The sequence below is a fragment of the Exophiala aquamarina genome (genome assembly GCF_000709125.1).
Source record: "Exophiala aquamarina CBS 119918 chromosome Unknown aczIA-supercont1.15, whole genome shotgun sequence".
Classification (NCBI taxonomy): Eukaryota; Fungi; Ascomycota; class Eurotiomycetes; order Chaetothyriales; family Herpotrichiellaceae; genus Exophiala; species Exophiala aquamarina.
The window spans coordinates 96,228-109,824 of record NW_013550573.1 but is presented as its reverse complement, the minus strand read 5'-3'; the positions used below and the strand labels follow the sequence as shown (position 1 = coordinate 109,824).

At 49.3% G+C, this 13,597-nt stretch overlaps 5 protein-coding genes across 5 annotated transcripts; 2 read left to right on the top strand and 3 right to left on the bottom strand.

Moving 5' to 3' along the window:
• Positions 1–356: 356 nt before the first annotated feature.
• A1O9_10817 (uncharacterized protein) lies at positions 357–1,821 on the top strand (the record flags this gene model as incomplete). The annotated part of the gene is made up of 2 exons (XM_013400047.1): positions 357–428; positions 496–1,821. The coding sequence occupies 2 exons, from the start codon at positions 357–359 to the stop codon at positions 1,819–1,821; spliced, it is 1,398 nt and encodes a 465-aa protein (XP_013255501.1).
• An 837-nt stretch (positions 1,822–2,658) lies between these two features.
• A1O9_10816 (uncharacterized protein) lies at positions 2,659–4,521 on the bottom strand (the record flags this gene model as incomplete). The annotated part of the gene is made up of 1 exon (XM_013400046.1): positions 2,659–4,521. One exon carries the CDS (start codon positions 4,519–4,521, stop codon positions 2,659–2,661), a length of 1,863 nt encoding a protein of 620 aa, XP_013255500.1.
• Positions 4,522–5,598: 1,077 nt separating this feature from the next.
• Positions 5,599–6,351, bottom strand: A1O9_10815 (uncharacterized protein; the record flags this gene model as incomplete). The annotated part of the gene is made up of 3 exons (XM_013400045.1): positions 5,599–5,656; positions 5,739–5,989; positions 6,058–6,351. The coding sequence occupies 3 exons, from the start codon at positions 6,349–6,351 to the stop codon at positions 5,599–5,601; spliced, it is 603 nt and encodes a 200-aa protein (XP_013255499.1).
• Positions 6,352–7,834: 1,483 nt separating this feature from the next.
• On the bottom strand, positions 7,835–9,844 carry A1O9_10814 (uncharacterized protein; the record flags this gene model as incomplete). The annotated part of the gene is made up of 1 exon (XM_013400044.1): positions 7,835–9,844. One exon carries the CDS (start codon positions 9,842–9,844, stop codon positions 7,835–7,837), a length of 2,010 nt encoding a protein of 669 aa, XP_013255498.1.
• A 674-nt stretch (positions 9,845–10,518) lies between these two features.
• A1O9_10813 (uncharacterized protein) lies at positions 10,519–13,584 on the top strand (the record flags this gene model as incomplete). Its single annotated transcript, XM_013400043.1, has 1 exon — positions 10,519–13,584. One exon carries the CDS (start codon positions 10,519–10,521, stop codon positions 13,582–13,584), a length of 3,066 nt encoding a protein of 1,021 aa, XP_013255497.1.
• Positions 13,585–13,597: the final 13 nt, after the last annotated feature.

The following is a 13,597-nucleotide window of genomic DNA, read 5'->3' as shown; positions in this document are numbered from 1 at the left end:
CTTCGTGCCTACTTCTTCTTTCCAATGTGCAAACCACCACGGAAGATTCAAGCCAGAGCGCTCCCCCAGCCGCACCGACGCTGCCGTCACCTCGTTCAACTATTCCTCTTCCCCGGATAACCTCCGACTGGGAGGCCGACTGCGATGTTTTGCTGAAGGAGAGCCAGAGATATCGAAAATGCCGGAGAGAATTTGAGAATCTCTCCAGCGTAAAGAGGCGTCCACGCCCTGGGAGGACGAGACGCACTTCGCATGATGGCTACTTTCGGAGTCAAATGGATAATAGATCGAAGATACATGTTCCTGTGGACCCGGGGCAAGGACCTGATGCTTCGGTGGTGGCAGATATAGCGACGATGTCGATATACGACGCTTACCTCCTCCGGGCCGACATTGTGAAGAACGCGAATTTCTTCCGGAGGCAACAAGTATGTCAACGTGCCATGCAGATTTCTCATAAGTAGCTCGAGCGGCTAACAGCAAGGCCTTCAATAGATAGTATTCAACCCAGGGACTGAAACGTATGCCTTGATCACTCGAGAAGGCCGTGTCGGACTCGAAGGTCTCACAAGGACTGAAATCGAGTCAAAGGATCTAGGCGATGTGATACCTAAGTTTTGCAGGACCTTCCGCGACAAGACGTCCCTGACATGGAACAAACGATACGAACTCCCCTCACAACGGCATGAGAGTTTCAGGTTCGTCGAACTAAACTACCACGAGACCATGGCGCGCCCTAAGGAGCTCCCGGACTATGCAGCCGTCGATGCAAAGGTCAATGGGGAAGTCAGGGATCTGATGGAGTGCTTACTCTTCGGCGGTCCTCTGCGTAATCGCAACAGCACCGAGAATCCGAACACGGCGAGATCTTGGTCAGCATTCAGCGCCCCATTTGAGCAGATCAGTCCGTGGACTGTCTTCTCAGCACTCCAAATTCTAGGCAGTATCTGCAAACACCTTGAATCCGGGAGCACCATCAATTGGAAAACAATCCTGAGAATATCGTCGCAGTACCGCAGTCAGATGCCCTTCTGCGCTGGGGACGACCGGCCCCCAGTAATATCGAGCTATCATGCTCTCTTTCTCGAGCTAAAGTTCCTATACTGCCTCTGGCCTCGACAGGAGATTGCCAACACAATGACCGAAATGTGTCACCGAGGATCCCTTCAGCTTGGATCGTACAAGGCCTTGGCTCAGCCATTGTACCAAGCGTACAGTTCCCTGCGGCATGGTTTCCGCCGCCTGACCGATGCTTCGACGCTTGAATTCCAACAGCTCAAGAGCTACCTCGAAGATTCCAACCACCGAATTCATCTTCTAACCCTAGAGCTGCAAGAGATCTACCGGATCTTCGTGAAAGCCAATTTGCCCAACCCATACAGTGACTGGATCGAGGCCAAGCAATACGACGACCCTTGTGGCGGAATGAGACTCCTCCTGTGGCACGGCACGCCACTCGACTCTCTCCTTGGTATCCTCGACCTAGGACTACAGATCCGCAGACGAGGCGCGAGCTGGACGGGGACCATGTTCGGCAACGGCATCTACCTCGCCGATGCGTCGAGCAAATCCGCCAGCTTCTGCAAGCACGCCTCATGGGAAGGACAAGGAGTGTTGCTTCTGTGCGAGGCCAACGTCGGGGCGGACCGGATCCGGACGCAGACAAGCTCGTACGACGGGCACAAGGTCATCGAGGAGTCGCAGGGCCGGCATAGATGTATCGAAGGGCTTGGGCGGACTGGGCCGGCGAAGTGGAAAGAAGTGGAGTGGGAATTAGAGCCTCGGGTGGGTGATGAGATGCCTTGGATGGTAGGTGGATAGAAGCCCCTTTTTCCCTCCTCGGTTTCTTCCTTTCTTCCTTGTATTTTCACTTCCTGTGGGACAAAACAATGATTGACTCGTATCTGACGTTTGCAGCCGGACACGACGGTTCCATACAGTGAAACTCACTCCGGAGGATCCCTTGGATTCAATGAATATGTGCTTTATGATCCTTCACACGTGCTGCTTCGCTACCTGTTTCGGGTAAATATCAAGCGAGGACTTATTTAGGCCGCTAAGATGGAACTGTTGGTACAGACGAGAATGGTGTTGCTATGAACAATTTCCTGTGATATTCTAAAGTAGTACCCTTCCAGTCCATTGTCGATACTATAGATATCAAGCCTCGTTAAATTGGTAGTGGCTTGGGAGCGACCGGTCGCGCCCAGGTCAATGTCGCATCGTCATTGCTGGTATGGGCGGCCAGGGCAAGATCGAGATCTGCTTCCATCAGGTCATCGAGAGAGAATGGCGCAACGAATGGGTCTCGTCAAGGACTGGAAAATACCTAAAGAGATTTGACGATAGCTTGCCGCGTAGTCGAGCACTCTGCTTATACGGCTCGTTCACGCGGCATAAGACGTATCTCCTCACCCAACTCCGAAGCCACCATTTGTTACGCCAAAAGAGAATTCCCAGGCACTATATTACGTTCACACTTCTAACACTACTCATGGCTGTTTACCTACGGAGAGACCCACTAGTTGAGTGCTCACCTCTAATCCTGCCAGCTCATGGAAATAGTTGTACTAGTATTTAGGTCCAATTCCCGCATCCACCCATCATCAGCCCTGGCTTCCCTGGGCACACATGGAACCCTTGCTCTTGGTAACGGTGTTAGTCTAAGCTAATCACAATCGCCTCAGGCTTTGCAGCACACCAAGACTCATATGGAATCGCAACGGCTCCAATTCTGATTACCTTTCCCGGCGTGAAAGACCTGCTAATTGCAATCGCGGTCACCACATCTCCGAAGTTCTTGACAAGATGTGGGCCTCCTTGCTCCGACCAGTGCTGAATGCACAGGAACTCGCATTCTACTGTCTCGTCACTGGTCGAAATCTCCGAGGGTAGGATCAACTTTTGGTCCAAGTTTTCACCCAATAAATATCGCCCTCTGATTGCTGGAATACTCTGGCCCTCGCGATTGAGTAGTTCCCAGACATGTTTGGACGTTTGATCTTGCGATTTTTGTTTCTGATCCGGCAAGCGTCTAATATTGAAGAATGCCCGCATTGTCTGTAGCTTCAGCTGAGCTAACAGTAGCGCATCCACCGAAGAGTTAGGGATGCCCAAGAGTTGTGCTTCGTATCTCAGTTCGACGTAGTCTGTTCCGATTTCCCGAGAACCCCACATGGACAAGCCTCCCTCTGGAAGCTCAAGTTCCAGCCGTTGCGGGAGTGATTGGGCTCCGTATTTAGTTATCCAGTAGTCATAGGACACACCGTGGCTGTCAGACCATCCTAACCAAGTCCAGGATGGAAATTCGCTCCTTCTCTCGCAGGAACCACAGTTTTGGAACCTCCAGACGAGACTGCAAACTCCGGCCGCTAGGGGTAATCCGCGAACAATCGGAGTTCCCGTAATCTCAGAATATCTGTTGAAGATACCCATGATGGCCTTCTCAGCATCAGCATTGTATGTCAGTTGGCGTGAAGTGTAGCTATGAACAATTTGATTCCAAGTATTGAAGAGCCATCGGTTCCCAAAAGACTCGTTTTCAATTCTGAAAGAAAAGGGTAACCTGCTCACCCCGATCCCATACGGAAGAGGGCCCAAGATAGAACTGTCATGCACAGAAGCGTCGGAGTAATTGAATGCTTCGTGATAAATTTGAGACCTGCACCACAGTGCAACTCCAACAGAGGTGAAAAGTAAGCATCGTCGAGATATTACCGCTTCTTGAAATGTCCAACCACGAGTCTGCCACAGTGAGCTGCTTATTTGTCTAACAAGGCGTGGGATTTGGACAGTGAGAAAGGTTCCAACTGAGTTTGTCTCAATGACTTGGTCGAATCGCACGATCGGCAAGCTCACACCATACATACCAGGCCCAACGCCTGTTGGTGTTAAAACACAAATGGTTAATGCTGCACCTTCGTATACCAAGTCCATCTTCCCAATTAGCCTTTGCTTCTCATCGGCATCAGTTTGATCGATGCAATAAGCACTTATCCATAGATATCTTTCTCCAATGGCTTTAGTGGCTTGCAAAGCGTCCTTTATAGTTTGTGGCAGCAGATCTGGATCTGGCAGCCGATTTCTGTCGAACGGAGCTGGCTCCGTAGGTGCGGCGCCTTGCTGAGCAATGACATAACTCAGAGCGACGTACGGAAGTAGTCCATTGGAACGGACGATTTCCAATGTCAGCACATCGATCAACCGGAGTTCTCCCTCTTCCAATCGCCGTTTTATCACACTGTCTGGCTTCTCTTCATCCTTAAGTCGACACTTCTGATGCTTGTTGCAAGACTTCAGCCATTCTTGAATCATGGCAAAGTTGACCCTGCCGGTGGCAATTTCCTCATTGGTGTATGACCGGAACGTTGTCATTTCGCCTTGCTTGGTGATTCTTGGAGGCTGAAAGGCTAACACTAAGCCATCATACTCCCTGCCTGCGGGACCAAACTGCACGCATGAGGCTAACGGCCCCGTCATCTCGACACCAAATAAGTTGAACCAGGCTATGGGTGACTCCATTTTGCGTCTCCACCTTTTCATCAGAAGCTGGGCGGTCGGTTCCACTTGCGAAGGGTGGCGTGCTCCCCTTATCCATGCATTCACAAGGAAGGAGCAGACAGGGCAGGAGAAGCTGCGATGCTGCAGCTCCCCAATAGTTCCAAATTTGTGCTGTGAAATCGGCAGCGTTCGTCCAAAGCACTCATCGTGGCACTCGTGAGCAGGGAAGTTGAAAAGTTTGTCAAAGTCAACTGTACGACATACTTCGCACAGACTTTGTGGAGATGTGGACATGGTGGCAGAGTGCCCTAGAGGAGTGCACTCTAAGACGGCGGAGTCAGCGGCGCGTAGATCTGCAATATGTTTTTCAACCCTCGAGGCATCAACACATACATCTTGAGGACCGAGCTTAAATTGTCGAACCATCGAGGTTACGCAGCCAAGAGAACCCGCGTCAGTCATTCATTCAATACAGCCACTGGAGGCGATACGAACACAGCCACCGCCAATTCCCATGTGTCCAGCGCCCCAGGCGCAGGCTTCGGAAAGTCATGCCAGCCCAGGTTATGCTCTTAATGAGTCATTCGGAGCGCTATGTTAGGAACCTCAATCGCTCTCGTGAGCACCATGACACAGCAAGGGGCATACTTAGATAGCTTCTAGCGGCTAGCTTTCGGTTCAAGCCGAACAGCACCCGATCGGACTGACGTAGACAACCTCATCGCGGATCCACTCGACATTGACGACGGTTCATGAACTCCTCCGTCCAGCCACGGGACACGCTCAAAGCACTGTTTTAGCGCATCCACGCTATCCAAGCGAATACCACATAAAAGAAGGAGCAAGGAAATCGGCCAAGGTTTATGTACATCAAGTTTTAATTCACCTCTCGGTGCCCAATCGGGTTCAATCAAATTAGCCTCCAGTTTCTTAGGTGGTGATCAAAGCGCCATACGTCGCCGGTAGTTGCATAGTAATTCAGCCTGCGACCCAGCTCGGCTAAAAAGCATTCGTGACAAGGTGTCGCCAACATTACTTGTACGTTGTGGACTGTCGATCCGATTAGCACTGGAGGTATCCATGCCAGGTGCTTTCAAGTCACGAATTGCGATTTGTGTTTGTGCCAGCAACAAAAACAACCAGAATGGTGGCGTATCTTTACACAGTAAATGTTAGCATGAGGAACTTGTTGTACCCGATCAATGGGGTTTTCTTCTGAGATAATAGATTTCACATACGTCGCCCCGGCCATGAATATCTCAATTGATTTTGCCTTGATGATGATAGATACAATCCCTATAAACAAACTTGCAGCGATAGCGACAACGGCCATCCGCGCAGTCATGCTGTTTTGGGCACTGCAGAGGACGATAGGGATAAAGAGGAGTATGACCAAGAGAAGAGCTATGAGGAACCTAGTCGCTCGTCTCAGAGCAGAGCCAGAAGAGATGTACACGTTTGGATCTCTTGAGATGTTGTGGAACGGAAGCTGGGGCAGTTCTTGTAAGCAACGATCCAAAATCCTCACCGTGCAGGTTTTGTTTTGGGTCTTCTCACCTCCCGGAAGTCCTTCCACCAGTGGATGATTTTGTCCTCCAGCCAAGCCTCCACTTGGGCAACAGCATCGTCTGACACTGGTACAGTGCTCAGCAAATCTTTGGGCTGTAGTAGGTACGCTGTCTCTTCCCTGGCTATACAAGCGTTTCCCTCTACCCAATGTTTCAGGCTGGAGATATCCCGGGTCTTTGCGGTCTCCAGGGCAAGTATTTGCCGATTTCTCTCAACCATTGAATCTAAAACACCACTCAGCAATCGAAAAAGATGAGTGTCTTCGAGGAAATGGCTTGCCATAATCTGCCAGAGCGATATCAATTTCTGACAGGATTGATTCTCGTTCAGTATTTCTATCGCGCCTACTGCTGGCGAGAAAGAGTGGATTGGTTTCTTGTTGGTCAACCATCTCGAGTTGCTTCTCGAGGGAAGACAACTTATCCTGCTTCAGGAGTAGAAGACGAGCACGCAGTATTAAGAAACGACGACACACGAAGAATGCATTATGCGACGCAACCAGTCTAGAGAGTCGCGGATAGCCTTGAGGGTAGTCCTCGACTGGAGTCGATTAGCATGATCACACAAAAGACCCTATTTATCCCTACTTTGCAGGTCTCGCAAGCCTTCGCCATTGTCCCTGAACAAATATTGTGAAAGCCTATGTTTCCAGATCGTAAAAGTAGTCGTCAATACAGTCATTTCCTAACAACACCTGGGTAAGAAGTCTCCTCTTTCCTGTCCGTTATAATGTAGACTCTTGCTTCTCTGTGCTAACACTTACACTTGAAATTTTCGATTCGATCAGTTCGTCGATGCTATTAGCATGAGGCTGACATTGAGAATTGATTCAGTGAGGCAAACATCTGATGATGAATTTTTCAATTTATACGTCCCAGTCTCCTGGTGAAGCGGTGCATCTTTCGCCTAAATACGTAGGCGCAAACATCTGAGCTGCTTCATTGGCGAGGAAAAGTGAGGCTATGAAGCCAGTCCAAACTCCATGATTGGAGAGATGATATTAGTCGAGCTCAGGCAGCAGTGGACCAAGATGGGCATAGATGGGCCTTTCCATTTTTGCAGCCTCACTCCTTGACATTGACCTCAAACATTACAGACCATATATGAGAACACACGGGTATTTATATTTTTAGTTATCAATCCACTCGAACACGACTAAACAGGTGTGCACGCAGCGGAAATTATGAGTGATCAAGCTGGGCTAGTTGCATGGCACTGACCAATGGAACCACAATTTCTAATATTTCATTCAGTGATCAGAGCCCCAAATTTCGCGTCGCTGACCATGGTGGCCGTCCATTGATCAAATCTTACAGCCTAGTGAGTATTCATTCAAGTTCACGATCTTCTTTTTGACACACTGAATCTGATGGACAAATCCTTCGGCTCAGGTAAGCACATTTCGACCGGGAGACAAGGTGTACTTCCGTGTCCCTGGCTCGGATACCCGCGAAGGCCCATTCACGGTCGGGCCAGGCCCTGAGGCTGGAAAATATACCCTGTTTGACAAAGATGATAACCCGGTGAAAGAAGGCCAGGACATCAGCGAGAAGGAACTGGAAGCCGCTAATAGAAGCGTTGTGTCATGAACTACGGTTATGACAGTATATCTATTCGAGGTCCTAAAATTCGCTCGAGCTGCGATACTTACCATCTTTTTGTCTGCCTATGGGGCAGGGATATGAGGCCTTCTTCCTGATATGTTAGAGAGAGATACATAGTTTTCAAGTGATCAAGATTGGAGAAAGAGACAGATAATGAGAGATCATCGAGGTGGCAGCGCAGTCCGCACAACGAAGTTAAGGGCTGCCCAGTCTTCTGACAGAGGATCGTCTCCGTTCCCTCGCAACGGAGAGCCCAGCCCCATAAGGAAATTCGAGACCCTGTCCTGATCCCCACGAAAATTTGTGCCCACACTATCTGCCGACCTAGGAAGCTCCTTCAAGCACATTCCCTCGATCGAGGTTGCCCGACTTGTAACAAGAAATTTGAGGACATCTTCGCAGTGACTCTGTCCCAAACTCACAAGAAAGTCGGGTACTGTCATTTCAAGTTTTATCTCTGAGGATTCGTTTCCGGGAACCTCTATATATCTACTGCCGCTAGCTTTGACAATATCGAAAACTTCCCAAGAAGGGCGCAAATCAAGCAGATGGACGTATATCGACGCTTCGCCACAATTTCGAACTGTGAATTTCACTTCATTATGGGTTTTCACGTCAAGAACACCAGAATTCAACAAACAGACCCCTGGATCGGTGGCAAGTTGAATAACAAATGATTCGGAGAATGACGCCGATGGAAAGCGGTTCTCGATTGCCTCGATGGATTTATAAATAGCCACATGCTCGAGCATATTTACAACAAGATCCATTGCATCCTTCCTATCACAGGAGACTGTTGGGAGAGTTGCCACCGGTTGACTCGATTGGTCGATGACTTCATATTCATGGTCACTGTTCACATGAATTTTGAATAAGCAAGGCTGGCCCTCTAGCTCGTCTTCGCAAAATCTGAGAAACTTTTGGGAACCCGCCTTTTGTTGCCACTTGCCGATGTCGCTATCTTCGGTCATAAGTTGTATAGTGGTATTCTGAAGACGCAGTTGAGTGCGAGGTTTAGCAATCCAGCCTGACTTGACATTACCAAGGGAAATAGTTGGGTCGGATGATACCATGTCCGAAGTGAGACCGCGAACAGCGCTGACGTTGACCCGAATCGCACTATACTGTACGGGGCCTGCTTCATTTCCTACCGCTGTGAATGGGCAAACCTCGTACTCGTCGCCTTTCTGGACACCATGCGCATACCCAGCTCTTAGGCATAATCGATTGCCTTCCTGTGGGAAGAAAACAGCAGTAAATGGATCTTCGGCTTTATTCAAACAATTTCCAAAACATGAGGGAACCCCGTTCCCATAGTGTCTGGGATTTTGTCGGGGCAGCTTAGCATGAAATCTAGCGCAAATATGTTGATACAGAGCTTGAGAATTAATCTTCATGCCGGACCTTCTCAGTGACTTTAGTGCCCGGAGTAAGAAATATGAGAGTGCGCCGTGGAATGTTCCGTCTTCGAACTCGAATTCTTCAGCAATCTCGTAGGGTCCACAGGCACAGAGAATAGTATAGCCGTCCGGATTTACCAACCAGTGAGGGACGATGCGTCCGTCACGAAGAGGCCCTCGACTCCTGGGAGGAAGTGAGGAACAAGCATCGTCGATGGTAGAATCGAAGTCTATACTTCGGACAGTTGAAGTACGTTTGACGCCATGTCGCGTAACGCTTCCGGAAAAACAACAGTCAAGGACTAAAGTGACGGCCAATTTTTTGTCCACCATTGCTTTTAGTAGTCTTGCTAGTTCGCTTCCCGGTAGTTTCTTCATTCCATGAGGTCCATCATACAGGACTAAGGCAAAATCCTCGGTGCCGATATGTGGATCTTGGCCAGTCAGTTGGAGAGACTGACGATCTGCACCATGGCCAGAGTAATGAATGTAAACTGCATCTCCGGCTCTTGCTTGAGAATTTATACTCCTTAGCTCGCGTGTGATATTATCGTATGTGGGTAGCAAATCAGATTCTTCGGGTGGACCGTTGGCAGAAGGGTCGGAAGGCTGGCTCGCCGTGAAGACTTTGATGTCCATCGGCGGGGCACTGTCGGTCAGAAACGCCGCGATGGATGTGACGTCGTGAACGCATCCCTTCAGGGATTTGTTTCCAGGGTAGAAATTAATCCCAATCAGTATAGCCCAGGTCTTGGACTCAGTATCCGTCATCTTGGGAGACGTAGGTTACAATATGACAGACTCTGTTGGCGATGGTGAAGGAGTGGTCTGTTCGAGTGGCATTGGGCGGCACTTGAGAATCGCCAGCGGATTTATTTCATAGCAAGTAGGTCTCCAGATGGCCACAGGCCTAGCTGCGCGTCTCCAACATTTGCGCAATGAAGTTGATTCAGCATACCATGCGAATTAAATCAACTCTTGCCGCTACAATCCTTGTTGTCATTGAGCTATTCCCGGGACCGGATTATTAGGCAGCCATCAGCTCCCAGCCTCATGACCATTTCCCACTCGCTGCCAATGCGCTCCATGGTTGGTGACTAGTGATACAGTAGAGAAGATCCCTGCACCCATCAACAAGAGCTGTAGAACCCTTAACTTAGCCGCTGGTGGGGTGTAAGCCACGCCTGCTTGGCTGGTGCTGAAATCGCGCGGCTGCATGAAAGGGCTGCAAGAATGCCCCATGGAATTAGAGCCACGTCAGCATGAGGCTGAAAATTCACCTGTACTCTCCTTTGCAGTGTCGTTTGCGTTGATCGATTAGCTCAGAACCAAATACGAGCGTTCTTGACCCTAGGTTCCAACCTAGTTTCAAAGTAAAGTTCCCTGTCTTTCTGGCATATGAAGCTACTCTATCTGTCATATAGATCTGAAATTGCCTTGAAAGGATGGAGAGAATGGAAGAGGATATTAGGGCCACGCGACAGAAGATTGATGCGGCTTCAGAAGATGACCTGGACTGCTTAGAGCTCCTGGATCAACTGGGAATTCTATATAGAAACCGGTTTAGACACACGGAAAACCAGAATGACCTTCGAGAAGCTATCGAAGCCATAGAAAAGGGCAGCAACATCACTCCTGAGGGAGATCGGATGAGGCCGAAACGCTTCAGTTTCTTAGGGAGTCTCTTTAGAGACAAATTCCTCATGACTGATGACCTGGCTGACATTGAGGCTGCAATTAGCCACGCAAAGAAAGCCGCTGATGATACCCAAGACTCTCACAATCATCGGACGTTCCTGAATAATGTTGGATTGTACTACCACGAAAAGTTTCAAGTCACTGATGAGTCGACGGACATTAATGAAGCCATAAATTTCATCAAAGAAGTCGTGAACTCCTATTCGGAACAGGAACAGATTCCAGCAAGAGTCTCCAACAGTCTCGGAACCGTTCTAGGGGATCGATTCCAGAAATTAGGAGGGGCTGATATTGATGAAGCCATCGAACACACCAAGAATGCGGTTAACACTGTATCCGACAACGATCCGGATAAAGCAAAATTCTTGGCCGATTTAGCAAGTCTATATGGAGATCGATGTCTCCACTCTGGTGAGCCGCTTGACCTCGATTTGGCGATCGAGAACTATCAAAAAGTGATGGAATTGACCTCAGACGACGACCCAAGCTATGCGATCCGTTTGAACAACCTTGCGAGTCTGCTCCGAGACCGATACCAGAAAATTAATGGAAAGACCGATCTAGAACAAGCGCTGAAATTCGCACAGAAGGCGGTTGATTTAACAGCTGGGAATCAGCCAGAACGTGCGATATATCTGAGCAATTTAGCCCATATACTGGGCGAGCGCTATCTGAGAGACTCACAAACAAAGGACATTGAATGTGCTATTACCCACGCACGGGAAGCTATAGATATGACGCAGGATGATCATCCATACCGTTGGAGGCGCTTGAACAACCTTGGCGTTCTCCTCCGGCAAAAGTCTCTGAAATGTCCAACCCAGGCAGCCAAATCACCTATTCTTGAGGAAGCCATTGAAGTCACCTTGATTGCGGTCAAAGCCACCAAGGAGGATGATTGGGATTATGCAGGACGCGTGAACAATTTGGGGCTTCTTTTTGGGGATGCCTACCGATGCATCGGAAGGCCAAGCGACCTGGATAAAGCCATTGAATATTCCCAAGAAGCCATTAGTAAGACGCCTAACAATACTCTGGATCTTTCGACATATCAAAGTAATCTGGGGAGCTTATTCGAAGATAGATACGAGTTGAATGGTCGAAAAAAGGAAGGAGACTTGCAGAATGCGATATCGTCGTATGAAGCTTGTCTTGGTACGTCAAGCGGACTTCCACTAACTCGCATACGTGCCGGACAATCAGCTGTATACCATCTGGTCGCGGAGAGGAACTGGCTCAAGGCAGCTCAACTACTGGACCAGATATTAAACATTCTCCCTGAGGTCACACCGCCATCAAGTGCTCGAGACGATCTGCAACACACCCTTCGACAGTTCTTCGGGCTCGCATCTCTCACAGGCTCCGTCTTCCTGAAAGCTGGAAGGACTCCAGCCCAAGCATTTCAAGCGCTCGAGCAGAGCAGAGGAGTAATCTCGAGCCTAATGATGGACTTTAGAGCCGATCTGTCCTCTCTAAAGGACAAGGGCAATGACAAGCAGGCCCAATATCTCAGGACAAGGCAGCAAATCATAGCCGCGAATGCATTTCGAAACTCTGCTTTGCTGGATATCTCAGCGAAAGACTACACATCACACGATCTTCAGCGTGAACGGCTGTTCAAGAGCCTGTCTGATATTCAAAATGATATACGGGCATGTGCGGGAAACGAAAATTTCCTTCTACCTCCCTCAGAGAAAGAGATCTTGGACTTGGCACGAGACGGGCCTCTCGTCTCCTTTAATGTCAGTGATGTCAGCAGTGAAGCTTTCTTGATAACTGCAGATGAAATCCGGGTCTTATGTCTCCCTGACCTGAAGAAAGAAAATCTTCGGCGATGTATAGATACTTGTGCTTCAAGAGGAAACTTGGCCCGACGGGATGCATCTCTTTCTCTCGGAGGCAAAAAGCAAAAGCCTCTTATTCCAGATGTGGCAACTGAACTGTCAGACCTGTGGAAAGTCATAGTGAAGCCAGTCCTCTCAAAATTGGGGCTTGTGGGTCCAGTAGGCCCCGGCGAAAAGTTACCACACATCTGGTGGGTTGGGGGTGGGATAATGGCACAGGTACCGATTCATGCAGCTGGTGATCATTCGAAAGGATCCACGGAGAACACACTGAGTCACGTCGCCTCATCATATGTCACGACCTTGAAAATGCTTCAGTTCATCAGAAACAAGCCCCAAACATTGAGCAGAGAAGTAGAGCCAAAAGTCCTTGTTGTTTCAATGCCTAGCACACCAAGCCACGGGGTTTCGCTCAACGTGGCGGAGGAGGTCGCGGCCATCAAGAAACACGTCGGCTCGTGGGCGTCAACGAAGGTTTTGGAGCGGCCTACCAAAGAAGAAGTCCTTTCCGAATTCGAGACTTGCACAATAGTCCACTTTGCTTGTCACGGCATTGCAGACACTGTAGAGCCCGCTAAAAGTGCTCTCCTCCTTGGGAGGGAGAAGCAAGAGCGCCTCGCCCTCGGCGATTTGGACACAATCAGTCGTGATGACACCGAAATTGCATACCTCTCGGCCTGTTCGACCGCTGAGCTGAAAGTCGAAGATCTCGTTGACGAGAGTATCCATCTCGCCAGCGCTTTTCAGCTCAGTGGATTCCGACACGTTATAGGGACACTGTGGGGTGCAGATGATGCCGCCGCTGTTGCCATTGCAGGCAAGTTCTACGAAGAATTGCTTAAGGACAGCAAGTCGTTAAGATTGCCCGTGTCACGCGCACTTCACTATGCCGTGATGGATTTCCGGAATAGGCAAGATAATTGCACGGCTGTTTGGAAGTGGGCGCCGTTTATCCACCTGGGTGGTTAAAAATGGTGCCTGC